This window comes from Labeo rohita, chromosome 22, assembly GCF_022985175.1.
Source record: "Labeo rohita strain BAU-BD-2019 chromosome 22, IGBB_LRoh.1.0, whole genome shotgun sequence".
In the NCBI taxonomy this organism is placed as follows: domain Eukaryota; kingdom Metazoa; phylum Chordata; class Actinopteri; order Cypriniformes; family Cyprinidae; genus Labeo; species Labeo rohita.
In genome coordinates, this window is record NC_066890.1 from 21,545,697 (window position 1) to 21,564,892 (window position 19,196).

The window sequence follows — 19,196 nt, forward strand, 5'->3', positions numbered from 1 at the left end:
AGAATGTCTGAGGAAAAAAAAAAAGAACAAAGTTCCTCACCCCGAGGAGGTTGCGAGGTATGTAGCCCTCGTTGTCGGCACATCTCGCCCACCACCACTCTGTTTCTTCACTGTCCTCTCTTCGTAGGACGGTCAGGCAGTCTCCTTCCTTAAAGGACAACTCGTCTGGGCTCTCAGCATCGTAGTCCCACAGGGCATAAACAACGCCCCTGTTCATGATGCCCATCTTCTCCTGCACACCTGTGAGAAAAAACACCTCAACGATATAGATTTATTGTGGTACCAGTTGAGCTACAAGAATTCGCCTTTCTTAAAAGGAGGACTGGTTTCTTACCATAGAGAAACTGCGAGCACTGGGCGTAACCTTCTTCCATCTCCTCGCACTTGTCAGCCGCCGTCTGCATATCGCTATAGGTTGTGGCGTATACGGCAGCTCCCGATTCCACCAGGAACTTACATACTTGGACATTATTACAAGAAGCAGCACAGTGCAAAGGAGTCCTAACGAAAGAACAAGCTTTTTCAGTTTTAGGGACAATTATGGACAGAATTTTACTGGGTTTGCCTAAACGTTTTTCGCTCACCATCCATCGCTGTCTGCGGCATTCACATTTACGCCAAACTGCACCAGGAACTTTACGATTTCCGTGTGTCCTGCACACACAGCATTGTGCAGAGCAGTGATGCCCTCATCATTGGGTAAACTGGGGTCTTCCACCTGGATATAGCAAACGAACACATACTTGAAATGCTAACTAGCTATATCTTTGTGTCTAGTTGTTATTGACTAGTGGGACAAGTATGTAAGTGATCTTGGCCCATCCTTTACCTCATATATGATCCTCTGGACGAGGTCGTACTCGCCCTCTAATGACGAGTCCAACAAAAGGGCCAGAGGGTTAAAGCGTACACGCATCCCATGGTTGATGCGCTCCGAGCCTGTCTTGCGCAGGTTTGTTCTTTTGCCCTGAGAAAAAGAGAGGATGGATGAATAGATGTTTAGTTATATACTAGAAGGACATTCTGTGCATAATTGATGCATATCTTGTGGTAAAGTACTTGAATATGAAGTACAAATACTAGGTGTTAGCCTGACGTGAACTGTTCTTTCATTCCGCATATTAAAAGCCCATTGAGGGTCACTAGTTGCCACTTCTGCTCCATTTAAATGTTTAATGAGATCTGCGCGGAGTGCTCAGAATCTTAGTGTGGCTAGTTGCTAAGCAACAGCCCAGAATGGATGGTTTGATCGGAATCTCTACTGACCTGACTTGTCTTTACCCTTTTTCTCTGTCTCTCCCTTTTTATCTGTGGCCATACTTATATAGGCTAAAAGGCTAGAGTGCTTGAGTTTTCTATGAAGACATGGACTCAAACGTACCCCTCATCCCTTGGGGTCTTCTTCTGAGCCTACACCTTGGATACGGTATCCTGCATAGTTTGCTGATTCATTAATTGACAAATGGGACACCTAATGCCAGTGGTCTCCACACTCCATCCTGGAGGGCCTGTGTCCTGGAGTTTGGCTTGAACCCTAATTGAACACACCTGAACCAGCTAATCAAGGTCTTACTACGCATGCTAGAAACTTCCAGGCAGGTGTGTTGCGACAAGATGGAGCTAAACTCTGCAGGACACCGGCCCTCCAAGACAGTGTTTGGAGACTCCTGCCTTATGGTTTCACAGACTTAAAGGGCAAGAGACCGTAGGGCAGGGGTGTCCAAATTCAATCCTGGAGGGCCAGTGTCCTGGAGAGTTTAGCTCCAACCCAAATTAAACACACATGAACCAGCTAATCAAGCTCTTACTAAGCATACTTGAAACTTCTAGGCAGGTGTGCTGAGGCAACTCAGAGCTAAACTCTGCAGGACACTGGCCACCAGGACAGTGTCTGGAGACCTCTGCTCTATGGTCTTCAAGGCCAAGAGACCATAGGGCAGAAGAGCAGAGTTTAGCTCCAACCCCAATTAAAAACACCTGAACCAGCTAATCAAGCTCTTACTAAGCATACTTGAAACTTCTAGGCGGGTGTGTTAAAGCAAGTATCTTGCAAAGTTTAGCTTCAACCAGCTCAAACACATTTGCCTGGAAGTTTCTAGTGAGTCTGAAGACCTTGATCACTTTGGTTCGGTGTGTAATTGGGGTTGGAGCTAAATTCTGCAGGACAATGGCCCTCCAGGACCGAGTCTGGACACCCCTGTCGTAGGGTGTCCTAATTGTCAATTTCTGAATAAACAGGCGTCCCCTTTTGTGGCCATGGTACACCTTCTATGCACCCTGTTGTCCACATCAGGTACACCATTTTGGATGCCAACTGTGACTCTTTTGTCCAGAGAGTTAGACTGTAATGGATTGCTCAGTGATGAGTCAGTACCTGACTATGCTTAAATGCTTGCACACCTTAGCACAGCAAAAAAGACTTTTAATTTCAACCCCATCCATCAAGAACCCTGCTGCTGGGGTACTCCCATCAGTACACATTTTAGATGTCTACGTTATCTGGCTCACCCATTTCAGGTGTCTTGGAGTCTCTACTATCGAACTGATTAGTTTATTTAAGTGTGTCTGATTAGAAAAATAGCAAAAATGTTAGAGGTTGCAAAGTTGCTCTAAGGCTGGTTTAAGAGAAGGTCAGTTTTATCAACTTGAAGCCGATTTCTGGTAACCTTTTCTGCAAGATGTTTGTTTTTACCTTTAGGTAGGAGTTTCCAAACCTGTTCCTGAAGGGCCACTGTCCTGCAGAGTTCAACTCTAACTCTAATTAAACACATCCTGACCCAAAGTGATCAAGGGCTTCAGATTCACTAGAAACTTTTAGGCAAATGTGTTGGAGCTGGTTAAAGCTAAACTATGCAAGATACTGGCCCTTCATGAGCAGGACTGGACACCCCTGCTTTTAGGGCAGGGTTCCTCAAATCATTGTTCCTTAGCTCCAACACATCAATTTTACCTAACTGTGATTTTCTAATGATCCTGAACACATTAATAAGCATGTTCAGGTGTGTCTGACTGGGTTTAGAGCTAAACTTTGAAGGGAAAGTGCATCTCAAGGGCCAGAATCGAGGATCCCTGCTTTTAACAGTAGTAGTGAAAGTTTAGTGAAAGTAGTAGTACCTACCGGTGGTAGGATGACCTGTCCTGTGACCTCTGGAGCTTTCATATTGACGCTGTCCTCGCCTGGTCCTTCCTGTTCTGTCATGCTGGGATATGGAGGTGGAGGATAAGGTGGGTACTCCTCAACATAAGGCTCTGGAGCTGCTGGGCCATAGACTTCCTTTTCTTCCTTCAGCGGTGGTTCCTTCAATCCAGAGCTAGAAGTAGTGCTGTCATCCAGGACAGGTGATCGAGGGGGAAGTGGTGGAGGCGTCAACTCCTCCTCCTCTTTCACACACTCAGGTATCGTAGTATCACGGTGTCCCTCCTGGGGTCTAGTGCCCTCGTCTGCTACCGGCCTACATCCATCCTCGCCTTCTGTCTGAAAGAAGGTAGCTGGGGTTATAGTCTCCATAGCTGCCAATGTGGTCTTCTGGTAGAGGAGCTTCTGGATGTTGGGTCCACCAGGCCCCTCAGATTCTGTTATAGAACCACGCTTTTTAAGAGGCCTGGGTGCATGGTGCAGTCTCTTCCTCAGGGCCTCCAAATCAGCATCGCTCTGGAGCCGATGGGAATTTGAGAGGAATGGGAGAAGTTTGGTTGGGCTGAGAGGCCGGGGAACACGTTCTACCTCCTGGCCCTCGACAGAGGAGGATGCAGGGGCTATATTGCTGCCCTGGTCCACTTGGTCACCATCTAAACCTCCAGTTTTCTCAAGATGACCACTGTCCTGGATAAGAGACTGCTGGCCCCCATTGGATGGGATGACTGGTTTACCATATACTGTGAGAGGGAAGGAGTAAGGATCAGGTACTTCATAAAAACATCTATAAAATAAGTTCGATGTCAACTGCAATTTATATTACACAACCTCTAAAATAAGAACATAATGTGCACTACCAAGCTAAAATTTACCCATTCCAAGGGTGCTAAGCAGGGGTGCCCAAACTCTGTCCTGGAGGGCCGACGTCCTGCAGAGTCTAGCTCTTGCCTCAATACACCTGCTGGGAAGTTTCTAGTATGCCTAGTAAGATTTTGGTTAGCTGTTTAAGGTCTGTCTAATTGGGGTTGGAGCTAAACTCTGCAGGACACCAGCCCTCCAGGACCAAGTACAGGCACCCCTGGTATTGAGTATATTTAGTAATAACAATGCATTATATTTTATGACTATATCCTCTACTTTTTTTGTCTGTGTCTGAGCCACAAAGTGTTCCTTTGTAGAAAGAGCAATTTGCCTATGTGCTCTGAGTTTTGAAGATATGCAAACCAAAGCTGGAACCAAATTATATAACAAAGGAATGATCCTTTCCTTATCTCTTTGTGAGAAGTGAGGATCACTATGAGCCCTGCTCACTCTGGAGGGTAGAGCACTACTTACATTCTCATATGTGCAATTTTGGTACACACTATGAACTCACAAATGGCACTGACGTTTTATCTTGAGGGATTATTTTGAAAATAAAGGTCTATAGCTGATAAGATTCTTATGGCAAGTAAAATTTTTTACGCCAGATATGGTCGCAGTTATGTCTTTAATTTAAACTGATTCCAACTTGTTCCATCTCTCCATCTGGTGTTTGCTTAAAAAAAAAAAAAGTGAATAAACATCAACAGTAGTGTGACTACAGTGTCGTTTAAGGGCACAAAAATGCAATTTGGAATTCTCCCAATATCTAGGTGGAATCTGGTCAAAAACAAGTCAGACTTTCTGTTGTAATAATTAAGCAGCTTGAATTAAATACTTCATCCAACTCCGAGGCTGTAATAAATCCTCTGTTCTTAATTTGTCTCTGCCCTGAAGAACTTTCAAATGAACTAGCAAATTTCAGATTGTTCAGACGCAATGTTCGGATTAAGGCTAAGAAATAAACATGCTTATTTTAAGCTAAAAAATCCTGTTATTAGACATTCAGTCATTACACAACTATATGGAACACCTAAGCTTTTACAAAGAAATGAGACATTGTTTTCCGCTTTTAAATCTCAGACAATATTTTGACAACAAAACAAGGGGAATTGTTGTTTTGGGGTAAACCATTATTTAATACTAGATTAAATTACTCAATGTCTTCTTCAAAGTTAGTTCTTTGTTCACTTGTTGATTTGGCAGCATGCCCAGTGTGACAACATCTTGTGAAATAGATACCTATCAAATTCCATCACCTCTGAATTTGTTTGGGTGTCTATTGAAGTGGCAATACTCACATCGAGGCTGTGAACGGGTCAGCGTACTTTGTCCTTGATAACCCTTGCCAAGAGTGCTGTGTTGGGTGTACATGGAGTAGATGGAGCTCGCTGCCACCATCTGGGGTTTGTGAAGGGTAGTGGGAGTGGAGGTCTCTTTCCCTGCCAAAGTATCCGACGTGAAAGGACGTACTGTCGCGGCAGGCAAGGTGTCCGGTTTAGGGGGCAGAGGTAGGGGTAAGGTGTTGTTGTGGGATGGAAGGGGCATTGGGGGTTTCTGATTGGCTGGTCTAGCTTTGCCAGGGAAGGTGCCCGTGCTGTACGGAGGTTTACTGAAGGTGGACTGGCCTGGTAGAGCAGGTTTAGGCTTGCTGGGAACAGGAGGAGGAACCTTGCCAAAGGTTCTACCTGCAGACTATGATTAAACAGTCATTAGTGTTTATTTACTACATAATATCTGTGCATTAGCAGTGACTTATTGCCAAGTTTTGAAAACGGTTAACGTCAGGCACTCGTTGCAGTACCTGGGTGTCCCTCAAGAGGTCCTCACTACTCTGGTTCTTGCGTAAGGGCAATGGTGGAGGTTTCAAATCTGCCTCAGAATCTGAAACAGATATTCAAACAAACCAGCATGTCATCGATTAATCATCACTTTTGAAGTTTAAGAGATCAATCTCTCACGCCTGGTTCACACCTGAACCAGCTAATTACGATCGTCAGGAACATTTAATAATTACAGACAGGTGTGTTAGAGCAGGGTTGGAACTGAACTCTGCATGTAGGTAGACATTCAGAAACATGACTGGGCACCCCTGATATTTGTATTTTGTTTAAAAGGTGATGCCTATAGTGGATGTTAAATTATTTTTGCTCATCCCAGTTTAATGGAGGCACATTTTCAAGTAAGCCATCCGTGGCTGACTTTCCTGAAGAGTGTAAACACTGTGGCTCTATCAAAACATTGCTTTGTTAGTTTAAGCGGTCTGACACGTCAACTTCTGGCTCAACTAACTGCATGAGTCTGAATGTGTTCTCTTTAAAGGTTGGGGAGAGGTGTACTGTACCTTTCTCCTGGGATCCGTGGCTGGTCATGCGGGGAAGGGTGGAGGAGTGGCCGTGGGTGTTGCTGTTAGTTTCTGTGTTGGAAAACAGATCTGACACCTTGGAGATCTTACCCGTCAAGAAACCAATACCTGGCACATGGAAGCAGAATTAGGAAAAGATGAATCAGGGGTTACTTGGTGGTAAATTTTGTAGATTTAGGGTTTGTACAGATCAGATACAGTAAAAGGTCTTTCAAGGACTTTTCTGATTTTCAAGGACAGTTAGAGATCTCACTTATGCCTTCAAATTCAAATTCTAAAAAAATAAATAAAAATATACTGTACTAATAAAAATGGCAAAAATAAAGTGAAGCACATGCAACGCATTACTACTATTATTAGTAGTATTACAAAGTATACTATATTTTTACTATAGTAAAACCACCAAAAACCATTTGTATCTGTGTATACTTTCTTTTTTCTTTGTTTTGTTTTTTATAACTGTACTGCCTCATTGGTATGATGTTTTCTATTGTTTAAGGAAAAAAAAAAATCAGATAAAAAGATTCATGAAATTGCTTCAAAATCCTGATATGAAACAAATTATTCATGAACCCGCACTGAAGTCCTGATCTGAATCAAATGATTCGCAATCCACGTTCTAAGTCCTGATCCGATTAATATATTTTGAGCCATCATTTCAGATCAAGACTCGGAGCGCGTATCACGAATCATTTGACTTAGATTGGAACTTTGCGTATCGCGATTAATTTGACTTAGATTGGGACTCACATATCACGAATCATTTGATTTGAATCATTAAATTCGCGAAATGATTCACCAACCTGTTCCGATCTAAATCAAATGATTCATAATACATGATTTGAAATCCCAATCTAAAAAAAAATGGTTTGCGATACGTGATTTGAAGTCCCGATCTAAACCAAATGATCCTGATAGGTAAAGTTCCGATCTAAATTAAATGATTCACAATACGTACAATACAATTTATAAGTTCCAATATAAATCAAATGATTCATGATACGCAATTTGAAGTTTCAATATAAATAAAATGATTTGCGATACACAATTTGAAGTCCCGATATAAATCAAATGATATGTGATATGCAAAGTTCCAATATAAATCAAATGATTCACGATACGCAATTTGAAGTTCCAATATAAATCAAATGATTTGCGATACACGATTTAAAGTCCTGTTCTGAATCAAATTATACGTGACACGCGATTTGAAGTCCTGATCTGAATCTAATGATTTGTGATACGCAAACTTCCAATATAAATTAAATGATTCACGAGACATGATCTGATTGGAGTGCTTCGAAACAGTGAACCATTTTGCTACACAATGGTTTAACTGATTCAGAGTTTCGAAAAGCTCAATTTCACCCATCACTACGTGGTTTTTGACAAGTGATGTTGAAATTCGAAAATGAATGGCTCTCTTAATTTGATCTGGTTTTTGCTAGTGAATTGCTTGAAAAGAACAATCAAAGTCACAAGTTTGAATCAATCAGAGCTGTTACAACATAAATTAATTTATTCGGTTCATTTTCGCATCTTCAAACATGTTTACACGACACTGTCAGCGCTACTACTTGCTTAGCTCGCTAGTTTTCTGACATTAACTGAAATAAGCGAAAAAGGTATGATTTTTTTGATTTGCATGAATTTGGTGTGAAAAGATGTGCTTATTCATAAAATTAAACACTTATTTAGATACACTGTCTTTCAATAATTCAATAATTCAAGCACCTCTTCAGGAATATTGCTATTTTCACAGGTTTTCCAGGTCTTAAATTTCAAAAAGTCAAATTCAAGTACTTTAAGCACCTTGCATGAACCCTGATATACACATACCTGTGGTCGGTTTAGGGAGAGGTTTGGGAAGGGTGGCTGTGCCATCGGGATAAGCAGGCTTCACTAGAATCTCCTGCCTGGGAGGAACTGGAGGAGCTGGGGTGGTCTGGATGTAGGGCCCAACGGCGGCAACCCTGGAAGGGCCGGTAGGCTGGGAGCTCTGCCCTTCAGTCGGCTGCTGGAAGTTGAAGAGAATCAAAGAATTTCTGTGCGTCACAAAATAAATCTGTGTCTAAAAATCACAAGAAGTGTAAACGTTATAAAGCTGCTCACAGGCAAGTTCTCTTTCTGCTGCAGAGCAGCTTTTTTCTTCCAGAGCCTCTCTCTGAGTTCAGCCACTCTTTTGTCCATGGCCGCCATTTCTAAGTTCCTCTTGTTTAGATTCTCTCGCTGCTGCTGGAGTTTGGCACTTTGCTCCTGGTTCAATTTATTCCTCAGCTGCAGAAAAGAGAAAATGTCAGAACAAAAGAGGGACTGTTGAATTTTTTTGTGCGAGACTGTGGCTTTTCAATTCTTAAAGGATTAGTTCACTTCCAGAATAAAAATTTCCTGATAATTTACCCCCATGTCATCCAAGATGTTCATGTCGTTCTTTCTTCGCAAGAAAAGAAATTAAGGTTTTTGAGGAAAACATTCCAGGATTTTCTCTAATTGTGGACTATAGCGTTTATGCATTTAAACTAAATTTATTTAGACTACTGTTTTTATACAAATACCTAGGAACCATATTACATTTTTACCATGGTATTGAGGTGCTATATTTGTGGTTTTAACTGTTATTATCATGATCTATGGGGAAAAAAACCCTTAAACAGTCAGAAGAAAAATCACCATAAAAAAGAGGTTGCTACAATTTTTACAGATATTACTGATTTTGATAATAAACATAAATCTACATCAGCATCCTAACTCAAGCTACTATCAAATGTGTATTTCTAAGAGACAAAAAAAAAAAAAAAAATATATTATTATTAATATTATCAGGTAACACAAAACTGCTTCTTAATTTGAAACAATATTACTCATTAAAACATGCAGAACTAAGAAATAACTTTTTTCTATTAAGATATTTATTTTGTTAAGCAAAAATGACTGGAAAAAGTGTGACGAATTAAAAAAACATGAAGTGTTTGTCATGTTCTGAACATTAAGAATATTTTAAAGCCATATTTAACCGTCTGGTTTTTACTACTTTCACATTATAGCAAAAATCTGCCTTTAAACTTTAAAAAAAATACAATTTTGACATTTTTCGTGATAATTATTGATATCGACTGATATGAAAAAAAAAAAAGATCTTGATAATTTTTTGCCCATATTACCCAGCCCTAGTTTCAATGCAGCTTCAAAAGGATCCCAGTCAAGGAATAAGGGTCTCATCTTGTGAAACGATCATCTTTTTTTTTTTTTTTTTTTTAAATGTAATAAAAATACACTTTTTAACCACAAATAGCTCTGCAATGCACATTCACAACCTTACACATTACGTAATCACATTGAAAAGGTCAAGCACGTTAGTCCTTTGTCAAAAAGGTAGGCTAGGACAAAAAACTCATCCGACATTGTTGTTTTACCTTTTTTTTGTAAGGACGTTTGACTTACTTTGCATGTTCGCTTTGTAACCACTGGGTCGGTACTTCCAACTACGCCACATGATTACATAAGGCGTGAAGTCTAGTGCAAGATGAGCATTTGTGGTTAAAAAGTATATGAATGTTTAATTTTTTGTAGAAAATGACCTATCATTTTGCTAGATAAGACTGTTATACCTCAACTGGGATCATTTAGAGCCCTTTAAAGCTGCGTTGAAACTGCAATTTGCACCTTCAACCCACTGTCCACCATTAAAGTCCACTATATGGAGAAAAATCCTGGAATGTTTTCCTCAAAAACCTTAATTTCTTTTCGACTGAAGAAGACACGAACATCTTGGATGACACAGGGGTGAGTAAATTATCAGCAAATTTTTGTTCTGGAGCTGAACTAATCTTTTAACTTTTGTTTCTAAATGTAAAAAAAAACAATGTATTCCTACTAGATTTTCTCATAAATGTCACTTGTATGTGTGACTAACAGGATTGTGCTACAGAAAGCTGTAGACCAACAGGAAAAAAGCTACCTGAAGTTCTTTATACAGTCGCTCAAGTTCTCCACTTGAGCTCGGTCCAGCCTCATGTGGGACGTCCATTTTGCTGCCACGTAACATGTCCAGTTGTCGACTCAACTCCTCCACTCTGCTGACGGCCACCACCAGCTCCCGCTGCTTCTGCTGGAACAGACCATTCATCTGCTCGATCTCCTCCACTACAGACGAAAAGAAAAATGAGGTGCATCACCCACTTGTTAATTAACTTCTCATTCCCATAAGCAAGATCGTTTGTTGTTGTCTCTGTTGATTAATTTAGCCGCTAATGACATTTTTCTAATACAGAAACAGTAGAATGAACTTTTTCATTAGTGGGCAAATGATCCACAACAAATTAAGTCTTCGTAAATGAATCTGGAAAAGTCTTCAAACATTTTTAACCGTAAAATACGGCTAAATGTCTAACTTTCAAATTATAAACCTCAATACATATTGTAATTAAAGTACATCTGGATTATTTTGTAGAAAACCTAATTAGCTAACTTGGAAAAGTTACGAAAAATACCATTCAGGGCTGCAATGATTCCTCGACTCTATTTGAGTATTTGTTTTTTAAAAATATTTGATTGAGGTTACTTAGGTCTATTACTACAAAAAAAAAAAAAAAAAAAAAAATATATATATATATATATATATATATATATATATATATATATATATAAAATTATCCAATTACTCAATTAATCATCAGAATAATTGACAGATTACAGCCCTAATAACATTGATTTAGAACTTTTTTTAATATTTATAAAAAAATAATAAATAACATTTTTTCTTCTGTTTATTATTTAAATAGCCTAACAAAACTAATTTATAATAAAATATATAACTTATCTGTAATATATACAATATTAACAATATCAAAAAAAATATCTATAATAATTTAACATCTTTTTAGTAAATTTGATTTGAAGGTTTAGTTTAATTGCACAAAACAAAATAGCAAAATAGTTTTAATTTTATATATATATATATATATATATATATATATATATATATATAATTATCCGATTACTCAATTAATCATCAGAATTGACAGATTACTCGATTAGCAAAATAATCGTTAGTGACAGCCCTAAGAACATTGATTTAGAACTTTTTTAATATTTATAAAAAAATAATAAATAACATTTTTTCTTGTTTATTATTTAAATAGTCTAACAAAACTAATTTATAATAAAATATATAACTTATCTGTAATTCATACAATATTAACAATATCAAAAAAAATATCTATGATAATTTAACATCTTTTTAGTAAATTTGATTTGAAGGTTTAGTTTAATTGCACAAAACAAAATAGCAAAATAGTTTTAATTTTATATATATATATATATATATATATATATATATATATATATAATTATCCGATTACTCAATTAATCATCAGAATTGACAGATTACTCGATTAGCAAAATAATCGTTAGTGACAGCCCTAAGAACATTGATTTAGAACTTTAATATTTATAAAAAAATAATAAATAACATTTTTTCTTCTGTTTATTATTTAAATAGTCTAACAAAACTAATTTATAATAAAATATATAACTTATCTGTAATATATACAATATTAACAATATCAAAAAAAAATATCTATAATAATTTAACATCTTTTTAGTAAATTTGATTGTTTTATTAAAAGGTTTAGTTTGATTGCACAAAACAAAATAGCAAAATAGTTTTAATTTTATGAAAATTTAAATAAATAAAAAAACAGTTCCCCTCATCTAGCAAACAAATCGGCCGCAACACTATTTGCTGCCACTAGTACGGCAGAAATAACAAACTTCACCTTGAACCAGTATCCTTCAAAGAAGGTCGACGTTACAGCGTTTTCAGCGTTTCTAACCTACTTTCCCTCATGAGTTCACAGGTTCTGACCTAGTTTACTATTACTGATGCGTTTCTGTTCCACTTGTCCTTTTAGAGCTCGAACCCTGCGCAGTTTGGCCTCCTGGTTCTCTGCGTTCTCCCGTAGCAGTCGCAGTTTCTCCTGCTCGGACGCCTGCTGCTGTTGCTGCCGCTGGTCCTGCAGCTTCAAGAACCGCAGTCGCTGTTCCTGTGAGGGAGTGTCAGGTTCACAATCTTACAAAACTCATTTTCAGACTTCATTATGTTTCAGAACTACTCTATGTGCCTGCTGTTTTCATTCATGCTGATAATGGACAAAACGATAATGATTTTGATATGGAGAACATGATACATAAATATGATGATAATGCTATCTCTGTATCGCTACATGACACCATGCAGTTGTTTTATTCAAATGACCTTTAAACGCAAAAACATTTTGTGCAAGCAAAAACACCATTTCATGGGTGATTTAGTATGAAACCTCAAATTTAAAGGGACAGTTCACCCAGAAATGAAAATTACTCCATGGTTTACTCACCTTCAAGCCATCCTAGGTGTATATGACTTTCTTCTTTCAGGCAAATACAGTTGGAGGTATATTAAAAAATGTCCTTTGCTCTTCTAAGCTTTATAATGGCTGTGAATGGGTGTTGAGATTTTGGAGTCAAATGAAGTGCATCAAACCATGAAAAAATACTCCACACGGCTCAGGAGTGTTAAAGGAGAAGTCCACTTCCAAAACAAAGGTTCACATATAATGTACTCATTCCCTCGTCATCCAAGATGTTCATGTCTTTCATTCTTCAGTCGTAAAGAAATTGGTGCCCTGAGTTTAAACTTCCAAAATGCAGTTTAAATGTGGCTTCAAACTATCCCAAATGCGGTTGGAAACGATCCCAGTTGAGGAAGAAGGGTCTTATCTAGTGAAACGATCGGTTATTTTCATTAAAAAGAAATACAATTTAAATGCTATTTAATCTCAAACGCTCATCTTGTCTTGCTCTGCCTGAACTCTGTGTATTCTGACTCAAGACAGTTAGGGTATGTCGAAAAACTCCAATCATATTTTCTCCCTCAACTTCAAAAATCATTTCAAAATCATCCTACATCGCTGCAGAAGTACCGACCCAGTCTTTGCAAAGTGAACATGCAAAAAGATCAAACACCCTTAACAAAAAAGGTAAAACAGCGATATAGGACGATTTTGAAGTTGATGGAGAAAATGAGATGGGAGTTTTTCGACATACCCTAACTGTTTTGAGCCAGAATACACAAAGTTCAAGGAGAGCAAGACAAGACGAGCGTTTGACATTAAAAAGTATGTAAATTGTATTATTTTTATGAAAATAACGATCGTTTTACTAGATTAACTAGATAAGGCTTGCATAAAACAACATTTGGGATTTAGTTTGAAGCTGCATTTAAACTGCATTTTGAAAGTTCAAAATCAAGGCACCATATCAGTCCATTATATGGAGAAAAATGCTGAAATGTTTTCCTCAAAAAACTTAATTTCTTTACGACTGAAGAAAGAAAGACATGAACATCTTGGATGACAAGGGGGTGAGTACATTATCTGTGAATTGTTGTTCTGGAAGTGGACTTCTCCTCTAATAAAGACTTTCTGAAGAGAATCAATGCATTTGTGTAAGAAAAATATCCATATCTAAAACTTTAGAAATCATAATCTCTAATAACTACTATCGTACGCACATGTACACATACACGTAGCGTAAGCTCCGGTGAGAATATGCTAGTCTCGCGAGAACCAAGTTTTGTTTACAACAAAGAAAAACCAGTCTCCTCTTTGCTTATATTGAAATCCTACAATATTTTCTTTACGAATGCTCGTTTTATGCTACGCCTAAATCCTACGTCACCGGCTGAAACACCACTCTCTCGTGAACGCATGTTTGACAGTTAGCGGAAGCTAAAGATTAAGGTTTATAACATTTTAAATATGGATATTTTTCATACACAAATGCACTGATTCACTTCAGAAGGCCTTTATTACTTTTTATGATGGATTGATGCACTTTATTGGACTTCGAAATCTCAACACCCATTCACTGCCATTATAAAGCTTGGACGAGCCAGAATATTTTTTAATATAACTCCGATTGGATTCGTCTGAAAGAAGAAAGTCATATACACCTATGATGGCTTGACGGAGAGTAAATCAAGGGGTAATTTTCATTTTTGTTTTCAACTAACAAACAAGAAATGCTGCTCTTTTCCATTTAGAAAACCGACAGCCTTGGTCACCATTCATTTCCATTGTGTGGAAAAGAGCAGCTTGGACAATCTGCTGAATATCTCCTTTTGTCTTTAACGGAAGATAGAAAGTCATACAAGTTTGAAACGAGTAAATTTCGTCAGTTTTTGCGTTAAACGTCTCTTTAAGTTGTAAATAAACACAAAATAGTCTGTTTTGTCAACGGCGCAGCTACCTTTGTTGCCAGGAGTTGTTGTTGTGCGTTGATCTGTTGTTGTTGTCGAGACGCCATTTCTTGCAACTCGCTGAGGGTGATATCCATATGAGGAGCTGCCATCTAAACATAAATACATAAGTAAATAAAATTTATATTAAATGTCCAACATTTTTAAAGATTTTAAAAGAACTTACTATGGTAAAACTTTGTTGTCGGTTCACATATATTCAGTTACACATTATTCTGTTGGGTTTTTGACATCTTTAAATGAATTTTGAGTGCTATGGATCAAGTTAAATTTCCAGTCTTCTTAGTTTTTAGTCATGTTGAGACATAATTTAACAATTTAAATCACATATTAAAATATCACAATCATTCCAGTTCATGTAAGTGTAATCAGTACCACTTTCTGTGCAGTTTACTGAAAATTTCCAACTCAAGCCTGAGTTAGCAACCGTAACCAAGGGTGGCGGAGCTTAGCAGATAAACAAATCTCTGAGGGAAATCATACTCACTCCATTTTCCATGTGTCTCTCCATTGTCCCCTTCACTGCGTTTCTTCTGGCAAGAGACTCTGGAGCTCTGTGACCTGTAGTTAAGAGACAGAGTTAGCGGGTTGGCTAAGCTAAAAACTTATTATCGCTCACACTTAGGGTTAGTGATTTGTATTAAACTTTGACGGATGATTAGTCAAGCACACTTTGAAACCTCAAATCATAAAGCTTTTTGACGACAAGTGTATATTTGGACTTTGACTCAAAGTTCAACAGTTAGCATTTAGCAAAGTAGCATCTGAACACGCTAACAATGAAGGCCAGGAACATTTAGCCTGAAAAAGAATGGCTGTGCCTGGGTGAACCTCATTACATAATGACTGTTTGGCTAGGGAAAACAACTAGCGCTCAATTATCCTGCATATGACTGCCTGTGCCAGGGTCCCACTTACATAACATCAACACTGGCACCGCTAGCGCTGCTTATGTGGGTTACCGGATAAACCAGTCTATGAGGCAAACAATGGTCAAATAATGTTCTTGGTCACAGTCTGACACCACAGGGGTCCTAATCAGGGCTTACTGATTACACAAGCATAGGGTTTTACCTCAGTTCTGTGTGAAAACAAACTACAAACACAACAGATACGAGTCAAACTGCGTGTAATTGACATAATTATTCTCGACAGAGAAATAAGGAACTCTTTGTGAGGTAAAAGCCAGGCGTGCAGAGCCGATATCACTCGCATTGTTGTGTAACAGCCGGTCTTTGTCCGGTGAAGGGGGCCAAAGTCACTCGGAGAAATCTGAAACCTCACACATGGTTTCACATGACTGGGGATGTTTAAACTTCTCAGGGGAATAGGGAGGATTCACTTCAAACACGCCGTGTAAACAAACTAGTCGGAATTGCGATAAAGAGTATTTATGAGTTAAAAATAACATGCAAAACAGTTGACGATAAACTACTTTAAGCTCTGTGGGATTTATTTATATATATATATATAAATATAACTAAAGAAATCATTTGTGTGAGATTTTTTACATGCATTGTACATTTTAATACATATTTATAATTGTAAAAACATAGAATAGAATAAAATAAATAAAAAATTAACCAAATAAAAATAATAAAATATAAATAAAGAAATAATTTGTGTGAGATTTTTTTTACATGTATTATACATTTTAATATTTATTTATTTTTTAATTTTAAAAAACTAGAATAGGATACAATAGAAAAATAACCAATAAAAATATAAAGAAATCAGTGTGTGCTGTGTGATTTTTATGTATTATATATTTTAATACATATCTATAATTGTAAAAAATAATAGAATAAAATAGAATAGAATAGAAAAATAACCAAATAAAAATAATAAAAATGTAAATAAAAAAAAATTGTGTGATTTTTTACATGTATTATACATTTAATACATATTTAAAATTGTAAAACAGAATATAGAATAGAGTAGAATAGAATAGAACAGAATAGAAAAATAACCAATTAAAAATAATACAAATATAGATAAAGAAATTAGCTGTATGCGATTTTTATGTATTATATATTTTAATACATATATAATTGTAAAAACATAGAATAGATTACAATAGAATAGAAAATAAAATAAAATAAAAATATAAAGAAATCATGTGAGATTTTTTATGTATTTTATATTTTAATACATATATAATTGTGAAAACATAGAACAGAATAGAACAGAATAGAAAAATAACCACATAAAAATAATAAAAATATAAATTAAGAAATCATATGTGTGAGATTTTTTTTACATGTATTATATATTTTAAAACATATTTATAATTGTAAAAAAAAACAACAGAATAGAATAGAACAGAACAGAATAGAATAGAAAAAGAAGCAAAAAAAAAAAATATATATATATATATAGAAATCTGTTGCGCGATTTTTATATGTATTATACATTTAATACATATTTATAATTGTAAAAAACAGAATAGAAAAGAATACAATAGAATAGAATTAAAAAAAAAAAATTCTGTGGTACCATAAACTTACAGAATAATAGCAAATAAAAATAATAAAAATATAAACTAAATCAGTTCTGTGAGACTTTTGTACGTAGTATACATTTTAATACATATTTAGAATTGTAAACAAACAAAAAAAGAAAAAAAAGAGTAGAATAGAATAGAATAGAATAGAATAGAATAGAATAGAATAGAAAAACAACCAAACAGAAATTCTGTGGTACCATAACTTACCATACCATAACACAACAATAACAAATAATAAAAAATATACATATAAATACATTGAAAGAGTATTTAGGAGGATAAAATTAGCATGCAAAACAACTGACCAAAAATGTTCTTATTGTTTAATTTTATAAATTGAATTAACTTTTAAAAATTAATTGAAGTTGTTTGAGGTTTTACATATAATATAATATAATATAATATAATACAAAAAGAAACAAATCCGTAATAACGTTAAAAATATGACACAAATAAATTGTTATTTAAATTGCTGTAATTTATTAATAATTTCTAGGGCTACTTTTGTCACACGAATTACGTGCTACTTAGGTGTTTGATTATGTGGGAGTGGCAAAAATTAACAAGAATGAGGGAAAAAGTGTGTGTGTGTGTGCGTGCGTGAGTGTGTGGGCATATGCGTTAGCAACTGAATACTTGGATGCGTTCAGATGGAAAGTGATGACTCACTCACACACACACAAAATGAGCAGCCGTGTTTGGGCTACACCTGTTCATTTCTCTCACACAGGTGTTCTTTCACCATCTGCACTCTGCAATATGAGATATACATGTCAGTATTATCTTAATTGTTTTTCCTAAACTACACTGTCATTAAATGGATATCAGATCTGATTCTCAGAAGCTTCTTTTAAGAAAAATACTCCAGTTATCTCATGTGCCTCCTTTGGAATTTCAAAACAGATGTCAGCAATGTCTCAAACTATGCTCAGATCTGCCAAGATACCAAACTATGCAATTAAATGTCAACATCTGTCTCATTTGTGACTGCCTTAATTTGTTCTTTTAGGCGAAGCATAGTCGATACCTAAAAAATATCACCTTTACAAGCAATACAGATTCTCATTGCATGTGCATGTTTTTAGGACACAAGATAAAGATCCATTCTGATCTATTCCAAAGCCCCCCTACCCTATGGCAGTGCCCACAAAACAAGCTGTTCTGCAGCAAATAATTCATGCCTCAACACAGCCGTAACCATGTCAAATTTACAACCCCTCTATTCACAGTCTCCCATAAAAGGAAATGACATTCACGCCTATCCGCAACAACGGCATGTCCACACGGACAGCAGACCGCCGAGGGGGAGAGGATGTAATCGAACGGGTCCGTGATTTGGTGTGGAAAAACAGCCAGTCTATATTCAAATTGCCATCCAACCCTACAGCAGATGGTAAATAATAAACAAGACCAAACATTCTCCCTCTATTTTGCACTGATAGTGTCCTCAGTATTCACAATCTGGCGTATGAGAAGTTACAAACTAAAATAATATAAAATGGTAACAGGGCTGACAGTTACACAGAATAATTTGATGTAGTGAAACTGGAATGTGCTTTTTACAAAGAGAATTGTCTAGGAATGTCTAAGAATATATACTTTTCGATTATTAGTTTTCCATACAAAATCATGGCAACAGGGTTGATTAATACTACACAGGTTAATACTATAAATTGTCTTTCTAGACCTTATTTCTTACAAGGATCATGTTGACAGGTTTTTATGTAATGGTTCATTACTTTAAAAAAGAGGAAAAAAAAATACAATGGTAACAGGGCTGACAGTTATAAATATTAGTTTGATGCAGTAAAACTAGAATGTGCTTCTTACAAAGAGAATTTCATCCCGAAATGTCTAGTAATATATAATTTTCAATTATTAGTGTTTACTATACAAACTCATGGTAACAGGGTTGATTAATACTACACAGGATAATGCTATAAATTGTCCTTCTAGACTAAATTTCTTACAAGGATCATGTTATTATGACAAGTTTTTTTAATGTAATGGTTAATTACTTTAAAAAAGA

The 19,196-nt window shown here is 36.4% G+C and overlaps 1 protein-coding gene across 2 annotated transcripts in view; it reads right to left on the minus strand.

Annotated features, from left to right (window-relative positions):
* The window catches only part of tp53bp2b (tumor protein p53 binding protein, 2b), a 32,465-nt gene that overhangs the window by 671 nt on the left and 12,598 nt on the right, over nucleotides 1-19,196 (minus strand). Inside the window, exons 4-17 of one of the 2 annotated variants that reach the window (XM_051094395.1) lie at nucleotides 15,149-15,222; nucleotides 14,652-14,753; nucleotides 12,229-12,406; nucleotides 10,321-10,505; nucleotides 8,475-8,639; nucleotides 8,202-8,376; nucleotides 6,342-6,470; nucleotides 5,802-5,881; nucleotides 5,299-5,692; nucleotides 3,119-3,876; nucleotides 830-967; nucleotides 585-718; nucleotides 335-501; nucleotides 41-240 (exon numbers count right to left, since the gene is read on the minus strand). In XM_051094395.1, coding sequence (XP_050950352.1) covers nucleotides 41-240; nucleotides 335-501; nucleotides 585-718; nucleotides 830-967; nucleotides 3,119-3,876; nucleotides 5,299-5,692; nucleotides 5,802-5,881; nucleotides 6,342-6,470; nucleotides 8,202-8,376; nucleotides 8,475-8,639; nucleotides 10,321-10,505; nucleotides 12,229-12,406; nucleotides 14,652-14,753; nucleotides 15,149-15,222 — 2,879 coding nt within the window. Of the gene's footprint in view, nucleotides 1-40; nucleotides 241-334; nucleotides 502-584; nucleotides 719-829; nucleotides 968-3,118; nucleotides 3,877-5,298; nucleotides 5,693-5,801; nucleotides 5,882-6,341; nucleotides 6,471-8,201; nucleotides 8,380-8,474; nucleotides 8,640-10,320; nucleotides 10,506-12,228; nucleotides 12,407-14,651; nucleotides 14,754-15,148; nucleotides 15,223-19,196 lie in introns of both variants that reach the window. The other variant, XM_051094394.1, reaches the window with a different exon arrangement.